Source organism: Ambystoma mexicanum, chromosome 2p (genome assembly GCF_040938575.1).
Source record: "Ambystoma mexicanum isolate Mex_15411 chromosome 2p, UKY_AmexF1_1, whole genome shotgun sequence".
NCBI lineage: Eukaryota > Metazoa > Chordata > Amphibia > Caudata > Ambystomatidae > Ambystoma > Ambystoma mexicanum.
In genome coordinates this window covers 1,047,247,960-1,047,274,213 of record NC_090923.1, presented here as the reverse complement: position 1 = coordinate 1,047,274,213, position 26,254 = coordinate 1,047,247,960, and the positions used below count along the sequence as shown (strand labels likewise).

Genomic DNA, 26,254 nt, shown 5'->3' with positions numbered 1-26,254 from the left:
ATTTTATGCTGGTATGCCCCTTTTATATTGGGTATTGGAAAACGTAGCGTTGTTAAATCTTGAGAGGCCATAATGGACGAAGTAATGGGAATGCAATGAACCTTTGCCAACCAACAATCGATGCAGTAACCGTGGGCAAAGTTGCAAAATATATCCATAGAGCATGTCTTCTCAGGAAGATATTTTTGGACCCAGCAACCTAATAGCCTATTTCATATTCCTGCCATGTAGCTATGTCCCTATACATGCTCTGCTTATGACAGGACATGGCCAGTGGCTGGTTTCATAGGCACCTCGCTATTGCTTTCTGACTTTATAGCAGTACAATACTGGGTGGTTGAATGGACACATGTATCTTACCTTGAAATATCATATTTGTTTAGTATGTTGTAGGCTGTCCTTTTAATTGTCGTTTTATGATATTTAACTGTTTTGTATTTCTAATGATTTTTTTTTATCGAATAAAGGTGTTACGTACCACAGCTGAGAGCCGAGGTTACCGGGCAGACGAGGCAGTGCTAGAAGTGTACCAAAAAAAAGTAGTGGATCTGTGTGTTACCTGGGCGGGGAGCAAAGTGCAAGACATTTGGCAAGGGTTGCAGCCATGCTGCTTGACCGCCAGTTGAGTTGAAACAGATTTCAGTTTAGCTGGAACTGCTATTGGGTGTTAAAGTGGAGAAATGTGCTTCAACTTCACAAAGAACACTTCTGAAATGGTGAAAATGGTTGCAAAAAGTAGTGGAACTGTTAACGTCCCAGGGACCCTCGTTAAACGCCCGCCCTCAAAGCACTTGTGTATAGGCGCGTTACAAATGCCATATCATATCATATCATATGCCTTCGCTCGCCCCTTTAACTCGGGCTGCTGGGCAGTTACCACGTGTTTCAGCCCTTGGAACGGGTGTTTAACACCATATTGTGTCCACCAGACAAGGAGAAAAATAGGAATTGTGCCCTATGTTCTAGATATACCTATTAGAGGAGGCAAGAGCATGCTCGTCATATTAGTCTCCTCTCGTCCTGGTTAGGGAGGTAGGCTCCTTTTGCTTGATTAAATACTATGGTTGGCCTGGTCTGGGAGCACAGGCGATTGGTTTGTATCTGAATGGGGCGGGAATGCGGCAGGCAATGTGGAATCACCTGTCGTCGCCTTGCTAAACGACAGGCAAATTCCAAACAAGGACGGGTGCAGCCTCTCGTGGATATTAAGAGCTAAGGTTTGGAGAAGTGATATCATCTGCCTATCCTCAAAGAAGTGGCTCTTGTATGATTGCAAGGGTTCAGATGTTCCAGCTGTCTCCCAAGGAAGACCCTACACTCCTTTCATCAACTGATGCCATCATTTAGCTAGTGTTTCCGGCAGAGTTTGGGACGGGCCGTCAGATCATTTTGAAATATCCAACCCACCCACCCTCTGGAACTCGATCCCGGTGTCGGCTCGGAATGCTCCCACAATTCTGCAACCCCTGACCAAGGACTAGTTCCATACCGATGCACAGACCTCAACTGGCTACAGTTAAAAGATGCCAGCCCAAACGCTGGTGACCGACACTCTCTACAGCGCTCCGCTGCTCTCGAGCTATGTGAGTGCTTCAAACAACAAATTAAAAAAGTTAATTCCGCAACACCATGGGCGAGATGCTGGAAGGGGGTCCGTTCTCTGGAAGGAACGCTGCAGTTTCTCTGAAGGTAAGATATGGAACCGTCTCATTTTTGGCAGCAACAGCAGGTGGATGGGAACCCTGTGTGGTTTTCTGCATCTGAGGACCTTCTAGTAACCATCCCCCTCCTGGTTAGAGTTAAACAGTCTTTCGTTGCGTTCTGTGGACCACAGTTCTTCAAAGGGAGACAACAGCATCCTGCCCAGTGTAACAGGCTCTACGACTGGAGGTAGAAAAAACTATCTATGAATAAGATGAAACCACTGACATGGTGCCCGAGTCAGCACCACGTGTGTAAATCACAACCCACTGATGAAGAACAACCCTTTCATTAAAGTGTTTGGTTGTGGCTGAGACCACGTCGAGCATTGCGCCATCTTCCCGCCACGTGCCTGGCTTGACATACATGAGCAAGGCGAAATGAGGTCACGTGGAGCACTGGTCACATTGCTCTCTTTGGAAGCAAAACATCTGTAGTCTTATGCCACCTGGACCAAATGATGTGATCGCTGGCAAATGACTCGAATCCCCCGGGGGCCTCGGTTTCCATTATCTGCCATAACTGAAACCACTGAACACTGGCTCATTTACAATGTTTCTTATGACACACAAATTGCCAGACATTTCAGAACGCACATACAAAAACTCCTGATGATTTTCATGAACCTGTAAACACCTGGTAGCAACTCATTTCTAATGTTGACCCTATACAAGTCTTTTCACTCACTCACTCACTCACTCACTCACTCACTCACTCACTCACTCACTCACTCACTCACTCACTCACTCACTCACGCCAAGTTTGTCTCCTCACCATACTTTTTCTGTGTGGAAACCCATATATGAATGAATGGGGGCTTTTGAAAGAAATGTCCGCATGCTCATGACATTCCTTCCGGCTTTCATTCTGGGCTCTTGTCTGTATCGTGCAACTGCAGAAAGCGATCAGCCATACACTTTTCTGCAAGGTCGTACCTTTGTCAGGCCAATCTTAAAACACTAGGGCCTATTGACAGCACTGAGTGTTTGAGAAAGGGGTCTTCTCAAAGTGGATAAGGGGGTGTATTTTGCTCCACATGATGAAGGGCATGAATTTCACTATTTACATTTCTCACCATAACATAACATTACATTTGTTGGACACCAGCGACACCCTGCCCTTCAGTGATATCATACCACAGCAACTGCGTCAAAGTGATGCGCGCCAACCTGGGTGCGTCTTTGCTCACTTCACCATATGGGAGGAGGGGGGGGGGCTTTACTCTGAACTAACCGCTTCCCTTGGTCAGCAATAACCTAATGTATGCAATAATCTTCCTTTTTTTCAAGCACTGCACTGGGTCCACAACTTCATGCAGAGGCGCCCACTAAAGTCATCCTCTGTGCCCTTGTTAATAGTGCCCTGAGGGAGGGAGGCTGCATGAGCGCCTCTTCAGACCTGATCAGAGCCGCCAGTATTGACGTTCGGTGTCATGCTTCCATTGCACCCTTGGATAATTAAATATTTAGCCGATGGGGCCAGAGCATTGCCTGGTTTCATGATTCACACAGAGGAGAGCAGTGAGAGAAGGATGGGAGAGGCCTCTACTCTCCAGTGTCGGCTTCACTGCCAAACATGAGCGGATCCGCTCTTCGCAGAAAATCCTACCAAAGCGCGCAGGAAGAAGCCAACTGCTTCTCTCCCCTACACTGGGAGAACCCTGATGGGAGCCAAGTGCCAGCCGGGAAGTGGGAGGTGATGGAGAAGTTCTTCACTCCCCTGCACCAGGCCAGACCTGTGAAGGAGGCCAAGAAGACTGACTCGCCCTCTCAGGATCGGCGGTGGGCCAGGGCAGAGCTCTTTAGCACGGCATCCTCCTCGCCGTCTTCGTCCTCGGCCTGGTCCTCCTCCCCTTGGTCTTCTGAAGCTAGCATTGAGCGGGAGACCTTTTTAGTGCCGAGCACCATGCTACCTGCACAGCACTCCAAGTCCTGTGCTGACCTCTCAGCCCCAGGGCCATCCTTCCCCAAGGGTGGCAAGAACTTCCAGGAGGTTCCGGGGCTCAGCCGCCGCCACAGCAAGAGTGTGGACAGGCTGGCCTATAGATCTCAAAGAACGAGTGCAGAGGAGCGGCTTCCCAAAGTGACCAGCCTGGAGAGGAGCTTGCCTGATGCGATGTTGGCGCAGCAGCGGTCTCAGACGCTGACTGTGCGGGCAACCAGTAAAGGAATCCTAAAGAATGGGCCAAGCCCCAGAAGTGAACTGATCCGGAAAGCAAAGTCAATGGAAGCCATCACAGCAAAGTCGGCAGGCAAAACTGCGCTGCCTTTAAGAAAGACGCAAGGGGAAGGGCAAGTGAGTGGCAAAGACGGACAAAAGGAGCGAGTTAAAGGCAAGGAGGCCGAACCCCCAGGCCGAGCACAGGTGAAGAAGAGATACATGGAAGAGAAGAATAGGTTCTCCCAGTTTCTGAATGAGATTACCAGGCAAGTGCTGAGCCCGTCGACCCTTAGCTGTCTGGGGCCTGAGCATTTACAGGTCAGTCCAAGCTCTGTCAAGAAGAAGCGTCAAAGCTCAAGCACAGACAGCTCTGGCTCGAGAGACTCCAAGAGCAGGGGAAGTCCCACGAGCTCCATTCCCGAAAGGGATGGTGGGAGTCAGACCAGGCCATCAAGAAAAAGGGGAACCTCTCCAGACAGCTGCTCCGGGTCCAGTTTACCTTCCCAGACTTGGCAAAGTGGCAGCAGCTGCCCACGTGCCGCAAGCTCCGGCACCAAGTCTCCACATCAGCAGGCCAGCACGGGTGCACCAAGGCGTAGGGATGACAGCCCCAGTCCGCAGCATAGCCCTTTGCCAACCTGGCAACGCGGGCGTCCAGATCGCGCCAAGGCTGCAGAGCTGGGCCAAGCAAAGTTCGACACCTACAGTAGTTTCCCCTCCACAGGCACAGATCATGCGCCGCCGCAGCAATGCATGGAGTTTTCGAAGCAGAGGCAGACTGGATCCTGTGCGGAATTACCAGTTTGTACGCCGCAGAAGCGCCCGAGCCAGCATGATCGCCAGAGGAAGACAGACTCCTGTGAAGAGGCGTCCACCTATAACCAGCCACCACAACATGAGGGCAAGAGGAGAACGGAGGCCCGCGAGGGCCAGGGGAGATCTGGTGCTACCATGGAGCAGAGAGGTGGCGACCCTTCGGATCACATGTCCATGGAAAGGAACCCTGCAGCCTCGAACCAGGTAGGATGCAGTTTTTCATACGTTAAAGCCAAGCGGGCTTGCGCTGCTGAACAGTTGACGCAGTATTAAAATATATATTTTTTTATGTTCACATGGCTTACAGGTAAACCTTACAGATATCATTAGCAGTAAAAAAAAATACAATTCCATAAATAGATATTGATACAATAAAACAGACACAGGTCTCATAAAACCAATATAAAAAGTGTTACACATACCAAAACCCATCAATTTACATACAGAGTTACACAGGGTTGGCTTGTGGCAATATTTCATCAATACACCCTATGGCTGCAATAATTAGAGACATTGCAGACCCAGTCATGATTTGGTTCCAAATGTGCACTGGATTATATAAATGTTTATTAGATATAAATCTATTAAGATATGTATGTCGCTAATAAGTGTTGCAGTGTTTCCAGCTGATCACCAATTTTGCAGCCTCTAAGAGATGTATCCAAACTCCTATGTGCGCCTGGCAATTGCATGGTTTGTAAAAGATTACACCTTAAACGCAGGAATTTGGCGTATCAGTTTTGAGGGGCGGGAATCTAATCTAATATACGGTTCTACCACATATAATATTTTTCCCCTGATAAAATGCCATTGAAGAGACTGCAGTTAGTGACTACTTCTCTTCTATTGCACCAGTCAAACTCCGATAAGACCATTTTTTTATATGCTGTGGCGAATCTATAAGGGAGTTATCTGACCAATCACATCGGGCCAGCATAACATCGCATCTTTCACGACAGTCACCCAAGCCCAGGGCTCTCCCATCTGTCAGCAAGATTTTTCATTTACTAAGGACTGAGTGGGCCAGCGGTAACCTTATCTTATGCAGAAATCGATAAAAGCCCCAGCTCATATCTAATCATGGGGGCAGGTATGCAATTAGGAAACCTCAAAACCTTTCTCCAAATTCGCCCTTCAAGCATCTGCCTGTCTTTATCCTGCACCTCATGCGTCAGATCTGTGTCATACCAAAGAGCTGGTAAGACTTTAGATCTATAGTACTTCACCAGTAGGGAGAATGTGCCATCATCTGAGTTCAGTCTCCTAATTTATGACGTAAAAAGATTACTTTTGATTTGAATGCTTGTCATGTGTAATTTGGTGCTTGGTTTATTATATATTGAGAATTCCAAATAGATATGTTTATCAACCACACCCAACCTATTATTCATGACCTTCTATATGAAAGGGATTTTTTTCCCACCATTCCTACATAACCTTATTTTTGTTTTCTGAGCATTAATGGATAGATCATGGGCCTCCATAAATTCTTGGATGATTTAATGACTGCTGGAGCCCTATAGGAGTTTGGAAAAAAATGACCAGATCATCTGCATACGCTAGGTACTGTATATGCGTTTGATCTAGCCGTGGGGGAAATGCCTTTGTCCTCTGCATATAATGGTCATATATAGGTTAAAGAGGGGAGGGGCAAGTACACAACCTTGCCGAACCCCTTTACACGTATCAACAGGTTTGGATAATGTACCTTTACCGTCAAGCCTTATTCTCACCTTAGATCTTGTATGTAAGGATTGTAAGATCTCTAAACATGAAGCGGTATACCCCATTCGCGCAATTTTCGCCAAAGAGTATCTCTGTTCACATTATCGAAGGCAGCAGATAAGTCTACAAAACACATGTACATAGTTCTCTTTTCATGTTTTGGTGCCTTCTGTAAAAGAGATGTAAGAAAACTATTACCCCATGTTCCCACCCGTTTGCGGAATCCTGCCTGGTTATCATGAAGCCTATCGGACTCCATAGACCACGTATTGGACTGCTCTAAAACAAGTGAAGCAACGATCTTGCTAAAGGAGCCCAACAGAGCATTTGGGCGACAGTTGACTGGCAACACTCTGTCCACCTTTTTGAAGGTTGGCAATTTTATAGCCATTTTCCACGAATTAGGGATTGCTTTATATTTCAAGATGGAATTAAAAAAAAACAGATAACAATCCAGCCCACTGGTTAGGATTACAGTACTATGAACACATTGCACAGAGATGAGGTGAGGGCATGGGAGCATGGTTTTTCCCAGCCCCTAAACCAGTTGTGGTGGCCCCTGCAGTCTCTTTGTAGGAATCCTTCAATTACAGCTGTGTCCTTGCCCGAGCATCTGTGGTATGCCTAGCCCTTTGGTCTGAACTGTACAAGGGTCCTTCAGGCTCAGCCATTTCCTTGCTCTTTAATCTCTGTTTTCCCCACACTCTCCAGTCTGTGCCGTAGCCTGACCAGTTCACCTCTGCCATAAACTAGCCCCTAAATCTGTACCATACCCCGACCCTTCAATGTGTGAGGTATCCTGGCTATTCACCTCTATTATACCTTGCCATCACTCTGTACCATACGTTGGCCCATTAGTCTCTGGCTTTCCCAAACATTTCACCCTGCGCCATACCCTCTCCTTGCAGTCTGTGTGATACACTGTATACCCTTGCCTTTTAGTCTGTGTGATACCCTGTATACCCTCGCCTTTTAGTCTGTGTGATACACTGTATACCCTCTCCTTGCAGTCTGTGTGATACACTGTATACCATTGCCTTTTAGTCTGTGTGATACCCTGTATACCCTCGCCTTTCAGTCTGTGTGATTCACTGTATACCCTCTCCTTGCAGTCTGTGTGATTCACTGTATACCCTTGCCTTTCACTCTATTTGATTCCTTTTATACTCTCGCCTTTCAGTCTGTATGATTCCCTGTATACCTCGTACTGCAGTCTGTGCGATACCCTGTATACCCTTGCCTTTTAGTCTGCATGACATCATGTACACACACCCGCCTTTCAGTCTGTGTGATTCCCTGTATACCCTGTACTGCATTCTGTGTGATACCCTGAACACCCTCGCCTTTCAGTCTGTATGATTCCTTGTATATTCTCACCTTTCCGTCTGTGTGATTCGTTGTATACCCTGTACTGCAGTCTGTGTGATACTCTGTATATCCTTGCCTTTTAGTCTGTGTGATACACTGTACACACTCGCCTTTCAGTCTGTGTGATTCCCTGTATACACTGGACTACATCTGTGTTATGCCCTGTATATCCTCTCCTTTCAGTCTGTATTATTCCTTGTACACTCTCGCCTTTCAGTCTGTGTGATTCCCTGTATACCCTGTACTCCAGTCTGTGTGATACCCTGTACACCCTCGCCTTTCAGTCTGTATAATTCCTTGTATATTCTCACCTTTCAGTCTGTGTGATTCGCTGTATACCCTGTACTGCAGTCTGTGTGATAGCCTGTATATCCTTGCCTTTTAGTCTGTGTGATACACTGTATACCCTTGCCTTTCAGTCTGTGTGATACACTGTATACCCTTGCCTTTTAGTCTGTGTGATACCCTGTACACCCTCGCCTTTCAGTCTGTATGATTCCTTGTATATTCTCGCCTTTCAGTCTGTGTGATTCCCTATATAACCTTGCCTTTCAGTCTCTGTGATATACTGTATACCCTTGCCTTTCAGTCTGTGGGATACACTGTATACCCTTGCATTTCAGTCTGTGTGGCACCCTGTGCCCCTTGCTTTTCAGTTTGTGTGATTCCCTGTATTACCATCTCCTTTCAGTCTGTGTGATTCCCTGTATACCCTGTATGGCAGTCTGTGTGATACCCTGTATACCCTCTCCTTTCAGACTGTGTGATTCCCTGTATACCATGTACTGCAGTCTGTGTGATACCTTGTATACCCTCGCCTTTCAGTCTGTGTGATACTCTGTATACCCTTTACTGCAATCCGTGTGATACCCTGTACATCCTCACCTTTCAGTCTGTATGATTTCGTGTATACTCTCGCCTTTCAGTCTGTGTGATTCCCTGTATTACCCTCTCCTTTCAGTCTGTGTGATTCCCTGTATACCCTTGCCTTTCAGTCTGTGTGATACCCTGTACACCCTCGCCTTTCAGTCTGTGTGATACCCTGTACACCCTCGCCTTTCAGTCTGTGTGATACACTGTATACCCTTGCCTTTCAGTCTGTGTGATACCTTGTATACCCTCTCCTTGCAGTCTGTGTGATGCCCTGTACACCCTCGCCTTTCAGTCTGTGTGATACACTGTATATCCTTGCCTTTTAGTCTGTGTGATACACTGTATACCCTTGCCTTGCAGTTTGTGTGATGCCCTGTACACCCTCGCCTTTCAGTCTGTGTGATTCCCTGTATACCCTCTCCTTGCAGTCTGTGTGATGCCCTGTACACCCTTGCCTTTAAGTCTGTGTGTTTCCCTGTATACCCTCACCTTTAAATCTGTGTGATACCCTGTACACCCTCACCTTTCAGTCTGTGTGATACCCTGTATACCCTTGCCTTTCAGTCTGTGTGATACACTGTATACCCTTGCCTTTCAGTCTGTGTGATTCCCTGTATACCCTCTCCTTGCAGTCTGTGTGATGCCCTATACACCCTCGCCTTTCAGTCTGTGTGATTCCCTGTATAACCTCGCCTTTCAGTCTGTATGATTCCTTGTATACACTCTCCTTGCAGTCTGTGTGATACCTTGTACACCCTCGCCTTTCAGTCTGTGTTTCCCTGTATACCCTCGCCTTTAAGTCTGTGTGATACCCTTTACACCCTTGCCTTTAAGTCTGTGTGATACCCTGTACACCCTCGCCTTTCAGTCTGTGTGATACACTGTATACCCTTGCCTTTCAGTCTGTGTGATGCCCTGTACACCCTCGCCTTTCAGTCTGTGTGATACCATGTACACCCTCGCCTTTCAGTCTGTGTGATACACTGTATATCCTTGCCTTGTAGTCTGTGTGATACACTGTATACCCTTGCCTTGCAATCTGTGTGATGCCCTGTACACCCTCGCCTTTCAGTCTGTGTGATTCCCTGTATACCCTCTCCTTGCAGTCTGTGTGATGCCCTGTACACCCTTGCCTTTAAGTCTGTGTGTTTCCCTGTATACCCTCACCTTTAAGTCTGTGTGATACCCTGTAAACCCTCGCCTTTCAGTCTGTGTGATACCCTGTATACCCTTGCCTTTCAGTCTGTGTGATACACTGTATACCCTTGCCTTTCAGTCTGTGTGATTCCCTGTATACCCTCTCCTTGCAGTCTGTGTGATGCCCTGTACACCCTCGCCTTTCAGTCTGTTTGATTCCCTGTATAACCTCGCCTTTCAGTCTGTATGATTCCTTGTATACCTCTCCTTGCAGTCTGTGTGATACCTTGTATACCCTCTCCTTTCAGTCTGTGTGATACCTTGTATACCCTTGCCTTTCAGTCTGTGTGATACACTGTATACCCTTGCCTTTCAGTCTGTGTGATTCCCTGTATACCCTCTCCTTGCAGTCTGTTTGATGCCCTGTACACCCTCGCCTTTCAGTCTGTGTGATTCCCTGTATAACCTCGCCTTTCAGTCTGTGTGTTTCCCTGTATACCCTCGCCTTTAAGTCTGTGTGATACCCTGTACACCCTCGCCTTTCAGTCTGTGTGATACCCTGTATACTCTTGCCTTTCAGTCTGTGTGATTCCCTGTATACCCTGTACTGCAGTCTGTGCCATAACCTGACCCTTCAGTGTGTGAGGTGTCCTGGTGCTCCATCCTGGTCATACCATGCCATCCTTCTTCACCCTACATTGGCCCAGGGTGTGGTTTCCCTAACATTTCAGCATGTGCCATACCCTCTCCTTGCAGTCTGTGTGATACCCTGTACACCCTCGCCTTTCAGTCTGTGTGATACCCTGTATACCCTTGCCTTTCAGTCTGTGTGATACACTGTATACCCTTGCCTTTCAGTCTGTGTGATTCCCTGTATACCCTCTCCTTGCAGTCTGTGTGATGCCCTGTACACCCTCGCCTTTCAGTCTGTTTGATTCCCTGTATAACCTCGCCTTTCAGTCTGTATGATTCCTTGTATACCTTCTCCTTGCAGTCTGTGTGATACCTTGTATACCCTCGCCTTTCAGTCTGTGTGATACCTTGTATACCCTTGTCTTTCAGTCTGTGTGATACACTGTATACCCTTGCCTTTCAGTCTGTGTGATTCCCTGTATACCCTCTCCTTGCAGTCTGTTTGATGCCCTGTACACCCTCGCCTTTCAGTCTGTGTGATTCCCTGTATAACCTCGCCTTTCAGTCTGTGTGTTTCCCTGTATACCCTCGCCTTTAAGTCTGTGTGATACCCTGTACACCCTCGCCTTTCAGTCTGTGTGATACCCTGTATACTCTTGCCTTTCAGTCTGTGTGATTCCCTGTATACCCTGTACTGCAGTCTGTGCCATAACCTGACCCTTCAGTGTGTGAGGTGTCCTGGTGCTCCATCCTGGTCATACCATGCCATCCTTCTTCACCCTACATTGGCCCAGGGTGTGGTTTCCCTAACATTTCAGCATGTGCCATACCCTCTTCTTTCAGTCTGTGTGATTCCCTGTATTACCCTCGCCTTTCAGTCTGGGTGTTTCCCTCTATACCCTGTACTGCAGTCTGTGTGATACCCTGTATACCTTCGCCTTTCAGTCTGTGTTACCCTGTATACCCTTGCCTTTTGTACACCCTTGTCTTTCAGTCTGTGTGATTCTCTGTTACCCTTGCTGTTCCGTTTGTGTGTCAACCTCCATACATTGTACTGCAGTCTGTGGTATACCCTGGCCTGCTATTCTGTAATATATGTTTCCTTGGTATCGGTGTGGACTGTGGCCCTTCAGTCTGTGCCCTACCATGGATTCAGTCTGTTGTTCTTGACCCTTGTGCCATTCTCTTCAGTCTGGACAGGACCTAACAGCCACCCACCCTGCAGGAAGAGAAATCTCAACACCCCTTCAGATGTATATACCAAGATGCAGTGCTTTCAGTGGGAAAAGAAATCGAGGGGGTGGAGCTAACACATTTGGGGGTGGGGCCGAAGAAGTGCCTAGTGCTAGCCGAGGAATCGCAAATAGACAAGGGTCCTTCAAGAGGCAGTCGGCCTATGCAACTATGCAGTGACCTATCACACATGATTGCATTTTCACACTTTGCATAAACGGGAGGGATATCTTCTTTAAAACGCGTTTTAAATGTAATACAATATTATTAACGAGCACTCAAAACATCCATTAAAATAAGAAAAATGCAACTATAAAATCAAAATATGTAAATACAGGTTCCAATCAATCAGTTGTTTTTAAGGAAATCCATGATGCTTATGATTAGTGAAATCATCCAAGTGACAATAGCGTACAATATCTGGCAAAAATCCAACAATGTGTTCAATATTATATTTTCCCTTCAAATGATCACAGAACAAATAACTTGAAGCGTCTGTAATAGATACTATGCTTCTAGCCGTGGCTAAACGGGACAACTACTGTGGAAAGAGAAAACATTGTCAGTCACTATATTTTTGCTGAATTTTACCCTGCGGTCATCGGGTTGGGCGCCCCGGCTAGCGCCAGTCCATGTCCTGCGGAAATCAGGTCGGGGTGCCGCTGCTAGCGCCAGTGGCATAGCACAAAATTTGGGGGCCCCCCTGTGAGCCATGCTGAGGGACCACCATCCCCCAGCTGAGCAACAAATCACGGGTTGTGCCCCACTATGGGCCGTCATAGATTACAACACTTGCGCAATACACATAAACGTGCTGCTGCAGGGGTACGCCGCACACTGTACTAGAAGAAATATATATATATATATACATATGTGTTTTAATGCATTATACAGCACACTTTCTTAGAAAAATTGGCTAAAAAGCCAGAAAATATGCAATTGTTTAGTAGGGTAACACCAATCCAAAAATCCAATACATGCAAGTCAACAGCAGTGCACAGGAACCTTAATGCTTTAATTAATGTAATGCTTTGCTAAATAAAATGCCATGCCACAATGAAAACATGTCCAACTGGCTGCACATTATAGACCAGTCTAGACCCGTAATAACATATTACAGCAAAGCATGCCAGGCATACCTAGAGTGGTTGTACCAAATGCCAGTCGAAGCAATAAGAGTTATCATGGTTTTCATCACAGATGCCCAGAAGAATATACAATGCACCAGTAAGAAACAGCTAGACCGGCAGCACCTAAATTACACTTAGCAGGACTACGCACCTTGTCGGATGGTTGTATTGGTGGTGTACTTTAGTTTGTCTCTTTGTAAGTGGTCAAGAATAACAGCCAAGCACAATGCACACAACTTCACTGTGATAGCGCTTTGCGGGGAACACATCCCCCACCCTCCTTGTTCAATCCTCTATCACTATGGGACTGCTTACTCTTGTCTTTACGCCTTCCCTTCTAGGAGCGGCAGGTGGACACAGGCAACGCAAGGTAACTTTATGTTGTCAGTATTGAACTTCCAGTGTCTGAATGTGTAACCACAGCTCGCCGGTGAGATAAACGGGCTCCCGGCCACCACTGCCTCCCCCGGAAATGTGACTTGAGGGACGGGGCTTGCACACTTTCTTTTTGTTATGTAGGGAGGGGAGGGAAGCCTTTGCTGAAACCTGCGGCTTTCAAGGCTTCAGCCACCTCTCTGCTTAACAAAAGCAAATGCGCACATCAACCCCCTCCCCAAGGATGTGCAAGAACACTTAAAATTGTTATATATTGGCTCCCATCCGTGGCGAGGGGGCTGCTGTTGAGCACACTTGCTTTTTGCTAAGCAGGGAGGGGAGAGAAGCAATGTGAGAAGCATTGTTGTATCTTAGCTCAATTTGTATGTATTCATGTGTGCAAGGAGTGTGCAAGGAGTGTGTGTATATGTATTATGTAATGTGTGTGTGGAGAAGTGGATGATGAATGGGGGTGGGTGCGCGTGTGAATGCGCGAGTGTATGTGATTACGGGTAACAGTGAATGGTATGTTTTAATGAGTGTTTGCATGTTGTGTAAATGTGTGTGTATGCGCTCTTATGTGTAATGCTGGTCCGAGGAGCTGAGTTGGGTGGTAGGAGTAGGGGGGTGTGTGGGGGTGGGTGTTTCGGGGGAAGGTGGCGGCACACTGAACTACCATCTGGTCCCCTTGTGGTCGCTTTTGCTTAAAGAATGAGGCCCGATCGGATACCTGGGCTTTAGATATGCAAATTATCAAAGCAACTAAATGTGTATGTTACCTTAAATTCCAATCACTTGGCTATTCTCACTGGCATATTGTGCTTACTTGGGCCCCACGCAGGACAACTCTTGGGATTTAATAGAGGGGTGGAGCCTCTATGTTTGCCCCACCCACTTTCTGAAGTGGCCCCTCCCATCGCCAGTTAGCCCCCCCTCCAATTGTAGGTTTCATTGGTCCCCCTGCTGAGCTCAGAGAAGTGAAATGCTGCTGTTACTTGGACATTGTTGTGTTCTGTTTGTGAGGCCTGTTGGAGCTGACTGTTCACTGGGTGAGCAGGACTATAATCTACCTGGTAGGGTCTCTCCTCAGAGACCAGGTTCCTCAGCTTCGTTTGATTTGTTCAGTATGGCCCTGTTCCCCAAGGGTGGCAAATGGTGGTGGCAAGGTTTTCCAAACTTTTACAACACCCGACTATGGCGTGTTAGTGTGGCCGGTTCCCAGTGTTGACACGCTCTGTGTAATGTAGTATCCATGCTCGGGGGCCTTTCTTTTCTAAAACACCCCCTTTCCTGGTTTCTTAAATTCATTTTAAGCACCCCTTAGTTCCAAAAACAAGGAATCAGTTAAATAAGTTTACCCCTTAGTCTTATGCTTGAAAATGCAGAGAGCTCCATGAGTCTGTCTTCTTTCTGGTGAAAGCTTGATTTTAGGAACCGGCACACACAGTTTATTCCATCTGTCCTTTCACTCTCAGCTTCAAAACTCCATTATAAGTGCAGGAACACCACGTGCTCTAATGCACTATGACGAGAGCCTGCAAGCTAGGCAGGCCGATTATGCCTTGCCCAGGGTCGGACTGGGACAAGAAATAGGCCAGGTCACCCAAAAAAAAGTGGCCCACCCCTCGCCTCAAAAAAGTGGCCCACCCCTCGCCTCACGGCCCTTGGCCTCTGATGACATCACCGGAAGTGGTGTCATTTGACCCCACCCTAAAGTGGCATCCTGGGAAGCGATGAAACACGACCTTTCACCCCTTGACAAAACAGGAAGTGGCATCAAATAGCATTGGTCCCAAGTACACTAAATTACTGTGAATCCAAGCAGACATCCAAGGCCAAATGATACTATGTTATTGTATAGCACTTACGCTTAAGCTCCTTTTTATAGAACAAATATGCATACAATATCACCCAAACTGTGCTGGTACTTATTTATTGATCTAAGGAGGATAAAGGCTTTTTTAAAAAAAAAAAAAATAGGAATTTGGAAAAATATATATATATTTTTTTCAATTTTTTTTTTCTTCCAAATAGGCCCAGGCATGGCCAGAAACCGACCCCCACTCCCCAGGGACGATTTCGGCCCGGCCAAAAGGCCGAGGGGCCAACCCGACCCTGGTCTTGCCTCACATGAGACAGGGCCCTCTGCATACGGCCCTACTGTCTGCACACCACAGAAGTCATTCTTTCACACACGGATCTTGTGAATAAAATGGGCAAGCCCGCATGCATTATGAACACACTGTTTGCATGTCAGCAAATTAGACACATCACAGACTGGTCAGCATTAGTAAGATAAACAAGAGAGTTTTATGTGGCGGAGGTACTTCCTGTGGAGTGTGTACACAGTGACGGGCCTTGGAATGCGAATGGGCCTGCCCAATGGGCTGTGACTGTCCAGTAATAAAACATAAGACTTGACAGAAACGGACTTGAGGACTGACCCGGGATGTATTGTGAAGCCGTGTTATGATTTTACCATAACATTGCATCAGAGCCTTTGATAAGTGCCAGTCCGAAGCCATCCAAACAAATGTATATTAGGATTTCCTGGAGGCAGACCTGTGTGTTTCACACTTCAAAATAGCCCAGTTTTTGGGCGTTTTCATGGACGAGGATGCCAACCAGAGGATATTCTTAACTGCCGCCACCGAGGGACTGGTGCCACCTTGTATGGCAAGGGTGGTCTGGTTTTGCAAGCCTCCAGGACACCAGAGTTTTAAGTGGTAGCGTGGCCCTACTTCCTTAGCGCACTCAGCTGTTGGCACCTTCCATGACAATTCTGTTGTCTCTGGTGGTTTTGGTTTTGCCACCTTCCACGACGCCAAAGAGTGACTTGTCAGTGTGAATTCATTCTCTGCAGTTGGCTGGATTTTCCAAAACTCCAGGACAGCAGTTTGCGTATTTTCCCTCAGAGGATGCACGTTTTGCAAACTTTAAAGACGCTTGCCTTTGTGCAAGCTCCTCTGGTGTGATTGTCGTTTGGAGCCTTGCACGACCCACGCTTATGATACGTCAGAGTCATCCTGTTCTCAGAGGTGGCCTGAGCTTACAGTCTTAGCCAAACGCGTATGTGGGGAGTGCAGCCCAGTTACCCTGTAGACATGGTTGGTCTCTCTGGTCCACGCCCTCAATCTAACCTCCCACCAAGCCTCAGTGTGTGTAGGGTATGGTGAGGTCAAGCGTGGTGTGTGTGTGTGTGTGTGTGTGTGTGAATGTGCGCGTGGACACTGGTTTCCTGCTATTACCACGAGGAATTGCCAAGTAGATCACACACAAAGGGATGAATGTGTAGCTTATGGTCCTGCATGATGGTGTGCTGGGAACTAGCTAAGGGTTTCATTACAAGTATGCCAGGGTGGGAAAGAATTGGTGGTAATTGAATTACCGCCACTTTCCCACCCCGCCATACTACAAGTATGGCCCTGGAGTTGTGGATTTACCTCCAGCTTCATGCTGGAGCTAAATCCTCCCACTTTCTGCCGAAAATACCCAAAATCAGCGGAATTGCTTCGGCTGTAATGCCGTCAGTGGTAATTCCGACACAAATGAGTCTAATGGGCTCTCAGAAAATGGGGATTAACTCCACCACTGCCACTTGTAATCCAGCAGTAATTCCACCAGACCAAGTGGCCGCCACGGTAATTACATTGGGTGGTATTCTGGCAGATTTACTTCCAGAATACCACTCGACTTGTAATGAGGCCCTGATTTATGTATGAAGGATGCTGACAAAGGACGTGGCATGGTCTAAAAGGCATTGACCAATATTGTTTGCCTGATTATTAAATGCCATTACGACATTTTTTATGGTTACTTAAGTACTGTTTTACTGCAAGGGGCTTTCATTATCGTGGATACTTTTCTCAGTCCTCTCCTACACATGGCCAACATCCCGAGCTTCCAGGATTCTGGGGTCTGCGCTGCAACCTTCCAAACTAAAGGGGAAATTGCACTCTCTGGTCTGTTACAATGGCAATGACATCATCTGTTCTGTACCAGACAGAAAACATAAAGGGCCGCATTACAATTTTGGCAGTATTACAGTGGTAAATCTGCCAGAATACCACCAAATGGAATTACTGTTACCGCTACATGGTCCAGTGTATTTACCGCCTTATTTTTTGACGACCATAGGACACCATGGGGATTTCAGATGAATGAACACTGGCAGTAATTCAGATGGCTTTTTTGGCATTAAGGCAGGGGATTTTCCTCCAGCTTTTTGCTGGATGAAAATCCCCCACCTCACTGCTAAGCGTATGGTACAGCGGTGCATTAGTGATAATGGTATTACTGCCGCGTTACCACTGTCTTTTTTACCACACTGCTGTACTTTTAAGGAGGCCCAAAGAACACTGTTTAGCATAGGTCTGCAAGCAGTCTTGGTCCTCCCATATGAATCACAGGTTCCCACATTACAATAGAAGGCATGTACCAGGCAGTGGCAGCAGGGAATTCTGGTGACTGTAGTCTAGAGCCAGCAAGGATTCGACTCTCCCCCATTTTCAATGTTAGCCTTCAGGGGGGAGGGAGTAACCATCCACTCCAAAGTTAGGCAAGAGTAGCCCAGGTGAAGCCCCTCTGGAGCCCCAGTCTCCAGGTAGATGTGCAAACAAAACAAGAGGGGTGGCAGGGGCGCTACTCTGGGTCCCAGCTGCAGTAAGCTCAAACAATTCAAAGATGTTCTCCTCCTAGCGCGCTTTCATGCCTCAGCAATCTTCAGGGAGGCTGATTGGATGCAGGTGTGCAGGGTTAAATGCCTCTGGTATGTACCAGGCAGTGGCAGCAGGGAATTCTGGTAACTATAGTGTAGAGCCAGCCAGGATCCAACTCTCCCCCATTTTCATTGTTAGCTCTCAGTAGGGAGGGAGAGGGAGTAAAATAAATATATATATATATATATGTATATATATATATATATATATAACACAATACCCAGTGTGTGTGCGTGTGTGTGTAAACGCGCGCCCGCTGCCTGGGATGTGAGTGTTTATAATCCTGTGATAGGAGGGCAGACACAGTTCAAGGCCGTTTTCAAGATACAGCTTTGACAAGTTCTGGCCTTTTATGCGCGTGCTTCCTTGTGGTCAGGGTAGACACGAGGCAAATTAGCTAATGAGAGGGGAGGAGGGGTGCATTCTCACTCAGCCTAATAAGCACAAAGCTAAAAGGGATTCCTAGAACGATGAGGCAATCGGGTGGAGGCTGCCGAGCGGGAAATATAGTCAAAATTACTCTAGTGGGCGAGTGGAGGACGGATGAATCTGTGGGGGTGGGACCAAGCCTTTCTAAATGGTGTAAATGACCGCGAGAAAACAAGGGCAATACGAGACCTTGAAGGGCCCGAGTGTGGCAAAAGGCAGGGTGATGGGTACTGGTTGGCCCCAGCGGGCCTTGTCTGCCATCCTCTTCTGGTTCTCTGCAGACTTAATTGAAAGACATGAATGGCTTAGCTGTGAAGACGGACACTCTCAAAGACCGTGTTTCCAATTCAGGGGGGCAGGTCAGGGCCACGGAACATGTTTAATGACCGGAATGGCAAGAGTTTCAGGTGTGCTTGGAGAGCGCTAGTGCAGCTTAAGTGTGCAGGAAAATGAAGCAAAAGGGCGGATTCAGTATTATAGATTCTAAAGGCAAGTGTATAGGTTTAATTTCTGCATCAATGTAACATTTTCATGTTTCACTGTGTTTTCTAAATCTTAATCAAGAAGCAGGACGTCGAAGGAGCCAGATCGTGAACCACATGCGACCTTGCCTTTGGCGACACCTGACGCCCTTTCCTGTCCGATGGACGCAGTGCACTGCGACTCCTTGCCCAGCAGAGGTCGCCGTCCTCCTGGACAACTGGAGCTGCGGAACGAGCTGGACTTCCTGAAGGAGAGATTCAGCAGGTGAGCCCAGGAGATGGACGGTGGCATGTGCTGTGCTGGGTATGGCTTCCCTGCCCAGGGGTGGAATGGGAGGCAAAAGTGGCCATGGAAATGCTTCGACATGGAGCAATTTTACACTGTGCGAGTAAACCCAACCCCTCTAAGAATTCTTCTGCATATACATTTGGAAAACATGATTCCAATTTGTGAATTCTATAGCACATTTGTTACTGTATAGGAATGAACAATAGTTAAAGACAACAAAGGGATGTGGGGGTTGAGGAGAAACGGGGTGAAGGGGTTAGGAGCGGAAAATTAGGATACCCACAAAAAAGGGGACCATGGTGTAGAGGCCCACCGGGAAATCTCCAGAGCACCCTTTAGGTCCGTCCACCACTGCCCTTGCTGTATTCAAGCATTGAGGGTGACAACAGAAAGCACCATGGTGGCTGGCAACCAGGGCCAGCTAACGAGGCCCAGGGGCCCATTTCAAAATGATATCTGCTGGACGCTGTGGGGTCGATTCATTGAATTTCATGCAGAAATCGCGCAAGGGCAGCGTGCCGAGAAGGACAGTGTGCGAGCCTGCGCGCAGAAGAAAAAATGTGCGCCCCGCATACTCATGGAATTGTTTGCACAAAGTAACCGTATTCACAAGTTGCGACCGCAACGCCCCCAGACTCCCATACACAAAGCAAAAACTGCCAGATCAGCTACCTTTGCACGCTTCCCCAGCCGTGAATAAACGCACCCTTCAAACAGTGCATGGGGTCCCCTGTAAGCAGGCCTGCTACTCGGGGACCCTGCACGGGATCCCCCGTAACTGTATACGACACCCCAGCGTCTCGGGATGATAGCTCAGGGGCAAGCTGCTCGCCTTGGAAGCAAGACGACACAGAGCAACACAGGTTCGGACCCCGGGTCCACGCTTAGAAATCTCTGGGTATTAAGTGCGTTATAAATAACCTATCATATCATAAATATCATATCATATCACCACAACAACATGCGTGAAAAAAATCCTTACTCAGTATTAACTTGGGAAATCTGCGTGCAAATCCACATAAAACGGTCCAGCACACCGCTACACTGCTTACGCGCACCCCTAAGTTACATCAGAACACCGATTGCGTACACGCACCTAGAAATCCAACATGCAACCCCACCTGCATGCTGAAAAGCCCACGCGCAAGTGTACTTACGCCTGCCTTCGGGTGGTGGATCATATGAAGGATTTGCATGGCCATTTCCAAGCCGAGACGTTGCCCAGTTGATTCCATGAATATGTGTCGTGCCGCGCAATAGTGGGCATGCAAGGGACTGCCTTCAGGCGTCCCTCGGAACGCCCACTTTTCCGCAAGTTCTTCCCCATTTTTGGTGTTCTTCCCCCTTCCCAGCCCTCTGCGCAGGCCACGGCTATGCTCAGCAGGGAGTCTCGCTGAAGGCCCTTGACGGCTCGCACAGACATGCTGAGCCAGCGTGAAATCCACGCAAGTCTAGGGAAAGTACCGCACATTCGATTCCATGAATCGCCTAAGGTGGATTTGCGCGCAAGTACACTATTTTCCGTGCAGATAATTCCATGAATCGGCCCCTTTACCTTCATCTGGGAAACCCCACTTTCATGGGCAGATCTCTCAAATTTCCTGTGGCCATGGCAGAGACGTCTTTATGGGAGGGCAGAAGGGGCACTTGCCCTGGGCCTCCACCCTGGAGGGGGCCCCAAGAAGGAGCCTTATTAAACAGAAAAGTCAGTTATCCTAAGTCAACAAAATGAAGTATCACAAATCAGGATTCTCTATGGTCTGCTGCTAAGGCTAAACCTATTTTCTGTCTGTTGTTGACAAGTACATTTTGTTCTCATCTTTTCATCCTGTAATGCTATATTCAATGTGGTATACATAGTTTATGTGCAACAGCACCTGTAGCATTCTCACCTTTCTGTGGGGATTATATTGATCATGTGCAATAGCCAAAGTTGAAATACATATTGATAAATTTGAGTGCCCCATGGCTCAGAGGATAGCTCAGTGTGTTATGCACTCATTACAGAGATATGCGTTCATATGCAAGATTACAATACCAAATTCCAAAAAGGCTGACTTAGCATTTCGAATGTATGAAGTTGTTAAGCCTGTATGTATATGTACTTTGTTTCATAGCATTCGAGGTGTTATCATCTCCAATGTCCCTGCACCAGATAGCGGTTGCTATAGAAACATAGCGTCAGTATGGTGAAGGTCTAGAAATTGGTTTGTTTAGATGGGGAGTTGTAAAACCTAGGCAGGCACCTCCAATGATGACAATAAAGTGTTAGAGATGTTTATGGTTCCAAATTCCAGACTGATGAACCAAAGCGTTCATGCTTTCATCCTGGCTTTGCCAACAAATGATACAGTGATCCTGGCCAAATATTATATCACTGACAGTACTGCACTGCCTTCTATGAAAAGGTTTGCTTCTCGAATATTGGTGGCATTGTTTGGCCAATTACCTAATCTTTCCTATCATGTAGGCCATTTGAGTGGAAAGAGTTCTAGACAGAAGAGAGCAGACCCGATATTGCAGGCTTCCTACAAGCATAATTTAAGGTCTGCGTATGTGACAACAACCCATTTTGCTTTTTTGTACAATTCAAAGGTTTTTCTGCACATTTTTAAATACCATTGCCCAAGCCTGTGGTTGCGGGTATCTAAAGCTTAAAATACAAAAGAGAAACCTATCTGAAATCTTTTAAGATCATACCCATTAATATGCTGGTATTTATATACTTTCCTTGATGATAGAGACAATGAAGCTAGAATCATTCCCATTTTGCATAATATGTTTCTATAACGTTTTGTTTTTTAAAATGTTTATATTGGGTTATGTGGTTTTCATATTTTCCAAGTCAGTTCTGTAAAATTGGATTATTTTAGTTCAGGGTAAAAACTAGAAAGGAAATTGGTAGAGAACAGAAATTGCAGATTGGGTACGAATCCCAGCTCCCCCTTAATAAATGTGTGATCCTGGGTATCTCATTTAATCTTGCATTTCCTCACCTGGCAAAATTGCAAGTAACTAAACCTTTCAAAATTGTCAGCCCTTCAGAGTGATTTTGTTCTCAGGGTATGATCTTTAAAAAAGACTCACTCATGGTTTCACTGGCTACATATATTGTTGCTTCCTCTATAATGACAGTGAGCATTGGTATATTGGACACCACATCCACCTGTTTCTTTGCTTTCAAATGGCAACACTGCTTGAAAAACCATGTCCCACTTCTAATCTCAGTCTATCTGGATACAAACACCTTCCTGGTATCTGCAAATTGTCATCCACTCTCTTTGCTATGGTATGAGTCGTTTTATCCTTGCTTCCGATTGGTCATTTGTATCCATGCTTGAGCACTTTTGCTGTGCCCGAGGCAACTAATCTGAGTCGTTTGACTATTCTGGATTATGAGCCCCTTTGTCATAAATCTGTGTCCTGCAGTTATAATAAGTATACATTCCAAGTGGCTGCTATTGATGAAATGTTTGTTGTACCTATGCTTGAACACAAGTACCTTCGTCGTAGACTGCTAATGTTGCCCCTGAAATGCTACTTGTTTGTCACTCTGATTACAACATGAATGAAGAGTGTAAGATATCTGAAAGGAGGTTTACCATGCTTATTTTGATCTCTGCGAGACAGCATTTCAAGCTATGGGTTGTTATCGTGACATGGGGTGCAGCACACTAGATATTCTACATCCCTTAATTCCTTTGGTCAGTTGGAGGGGGGCCCCCGATTTGTCTGTGCCCCAGGCCCCCAAAGTGCTTAAAATGGCCTTGGGTCATGGTTGAGCATGCCATCCAGATCGGTTTTTACTTGGAATTCTGGGAATTGTTGTTTCCCTAAATTTCAAATTGAAAAGAAAAAACTACAAATCCCAGAATCCAAAAGGAAACAACACAACTGGTTGGCCTTCTCGTGCCTGAACATTAGAAATCTGAGAGCTCTGTATGCAACAGCAAGAAAATTGCATTGATGTGGGGGTAGTTTAAGGTATTTAAAGGCAAAAGACCAGTGGAAAAGCTATATTCGTTTTTCGGGGCAGAAACAGTTTCAATTGGTGCAATTTTGTATCCGCTCTACCCCCCTCGCCCACTTCACTGATTGCACAATCAATGCTAGTAAGAGATGGGAGGAAGTGTTGTAAAATGATCTCTTTGTTTGTCATTCTTCACAATGTTTTTATCTACTTCCTGCCTGGATGTTACGTCGCATAGGCCAGCATCATGACAGGAAGGTGGATCCTTGGAACATGTGCATACCGTCAGCCTCAGCGTGTACCTTGATTCTGTCCTAAATAACACAACGCGGTCTAAGGGGCATATGATGTGCAGATTATCAAGGGACATATTTATTATCCTCAGTGCAGCAGGCCAGCAGGGGAGCTGATGCCCCAAATTAGGACTTCAGAAAAGCTGTAAAGTTTCCCTGGTCAGGGTCGCAGGGCTCCATCATGCCTCCAGAGCGTGGGGGCCCATTTCCGCTGAAAAGGTTCAAAGGCCCCGATGCCGTCCCTGCAGGCAACACACAGGAACATGATTCAAGGGCCTAGGGAGAAGTGTGCTTCCAGTCTTGGTAGCCAGTGTATTGTGGCACCCACGCACCTCCCTTCTTGTTTTTCCACATTAATTTTGCTCTCCTTTATTCAAAACGAAGGAAGTCGGTGCATACAGTCCATTACACCTGCGTATGATTGGCAGTGCAGAATGCCGCAACTTTGTCTTCAAGAATCCGCCCGCTTTCTTGTGAAATGTTGTTCTGAGGAATAGCTGTACTTTAACATATTTCTTTTCTGTAATTCCTTTCAATTTGAATTGCAGAATCAGCTTTCGTGCTGGGCCTCCCTTGCCCGCTCTGCGACACAAGCTTCGAGCACCGACTGGTAAAGGGGGGTGATGGGTCACATGCAGAAAGCCGCTGAGCTGGCCTCTTCTTTGCTGTGGGCACCGCCAGCAGAATCCTTGGGTCTTACAATCTTCCTAGCAAGCGAAAAAACAAGCTCAGAGAGAGGCCTGCTGATGAGGGAAAGGCCCAGAAAAAGGTGTGGAAAAAGGCACAAAAGCGACCTTTCTATCAGCCTTTTCAGAACGTTGAAGCTTGTATTATATAGACAAACCAGTGCAAACCATTCTCACCAAACACAACTATTTCAGTAACACTCCTATTTTTCAAAAATATGCAGAGTCAGAGCTCTTAAGATTTAGGGCTTGATTTACAAAAACACTTTTGAATGGAAAAACCCCATTGAAAAAGCCTTTGCAAATCAGGCCCTTAATCTTTAAGTGGGTACGCACCCCAGGACGGTCTGCGTTGCTGGCAGACCCACCTATCTCCATGCGAGCTGACAATACAGGGTCAGCCAAGACTCGCTCCGGGGCAGGCCGTCATGCCCAAATGCTGTTCCACCTTGTCTCGGAGCGGTTCCGCTCACCAGTGGAGTAAATTTGCTGAAAATGTTGGGGGGTGACATGACATCTGAAAAAAGGTGCCCCAGCCAAAATGAATGGGAACAAAATGGTGTGCCATGAAAGTGGTGGGGGACAAACACCACTGTCCCCACCTAAAATTACGCCCATGCCGCTCACACAGTCTGGGACAGACGGCCCTCACTTCACCCGAGCCTCACCTAACGGACCTGGGGCTTAATACTTCTGGGCCTGCTCTGCCTGGCCCCTGGATAGACTTACTCGCTCTTAGGCCCTGGCTGCACCTGGCATACGCGTCCCGGCTCTCAGGAATTATGCGGCGGACTGGCAAGGGGAGCAAAGGGCTGGCTGGGCTGCTGGCCCATGGGCCATAGCTCCAACATGTAAAAATTATAGTCAAGAGAGATACAATCCTTCAGAATCTAGCCTGCCACAAAGGAACCCAGTGCTGCAAAGCCTGCTCTGCTTCTGTGTAAATGGGGCGAGGGGCTCGTCTTGATACCAACAATGTTGTAGATGTGCCTGATGGCCCCCACACATGGGCACCACAGTGAGTGAGACGGAGACAAATCTAGACTGCAGGGACATGTTCACAGGGCCCAGTGGCAATGTATGCATTTAAATAACTGATTCTGTGCCCCTGGATGGTAATGTTGGCACCACTGCTCCCCATACACCATTGGTCTGTTACAATCCACAGCAGCTTGTCACGACTCCTACTTGCCAAGGAAGTATTAGGGTTTGTCCTCGGTTTTATTCTGTACAAACGCTTCCTCTGTGTTCTGGTACACTTCTTGATCACAAGTGTGTTCATACAAAAATAGTTTAATAGCTCCCTCCCTATCGCCCATGGATTTTAATTATATACTGGTTGTAGAAAAAACGGTTGGATTGTTTCTGGTACTTACTTTTGGACACAGTTGAAAAAAAAACATAGAACGATGTAATGTTGAAGTATTAATTATCAGACGACTACAAACAGGCCATTCAGAGCTGGGCAGATTTTTTAATACCGCTGAGGAAAGTTAGCAGCTCCGACTGTGCTATTTCTGGAAATCCATCCTACTCAACGTTTACCACCAGCAGAGATGCTATTTCTGAAATATTTCCAGTGCCATTTCAGAAATGCCTTCAAGTCACTAATGTAAAATGTTTTTTAAACATTTCTTTCAGCCATTTTCAGCCTTAGTGTGATGAGAGAAATGGATTATGTACAGTAGTCGCTCAAATCACTACTCTTGATTTTCTCTATGCACAAAAGGGTGAACTTTGGCCCTTGTATACATTATATGGGTAACGTCGTGAGAGGAGACAATAAGAGATGTCCACCTTTTTACCCCAACATGGCCATTTGTAAAAATTCTTGTTCCTCAATTGAAGGGAAGCACCTCAGCTTCCATTCTATACAGTAATAAGAAAGATTTAAAACATTTTGGGCAAGTTTGAGGTTTTTTTCCTCCACCTTCCCGATGGAGGTAAAAATAGGTATACTGTCTGCACAAAGTACACCTAAAATACCACTGTCGGTATTCCCATTGAATACATCTGATGATATTAATCAAACCCTGAAATGGGTGGATGGTAAAATCAATGGTATTTGCCAAATACTGATGATTTCACTGTTGCCACACAACTCTAAATGATCGCGTAAGTCTGTGATCGTTTTTCATTGTCTTGTCCAGAACACTCTTCTCTTATGTGCCCAACAAATGGCACATATGCATATCAACAACAGATTCAGACATATACATACAAAGTCAGATTAACA

General features: G+C 46.6%; 1 protein-coding gene across 3 annotated transcripts in view; it reads left to right on the top strand.

The window, feature by feature from the left end:
* Window positions 1-3,211: 3,211 nt before the first annotated feature.
* Window positions 3,212-26,254, top strand: part of LOC138567080 (uncharacterized) — a 95,954-nt gene continuing 72,911 nt past the window's right edge. For 2 of the 3 annotated variants that reach the window (XM_069644940.1, XM_069644938.1), the window contains exons 1-3: window positions 3,212-4,881; window positions 13,118-13,146; window positions 18,863-19,045. In XM_069644940.1, coding sequence (XP_069501041.1) covers window positions 3,277-4,881; window positions 13,118-13,146; window positions 18,863-19,045 — 1,817 coding nt within the window. In that variant the 5' untranslated portion in view covers window positions 3,212-3,276. The remainder of the gene's footprint in view (window positions 4,882-13,117; window positions 13,147-18,862; window positions 19,046-26,254) is intronic. The other variant, XM_069644939.1, reaches the window with a different exon arrangement.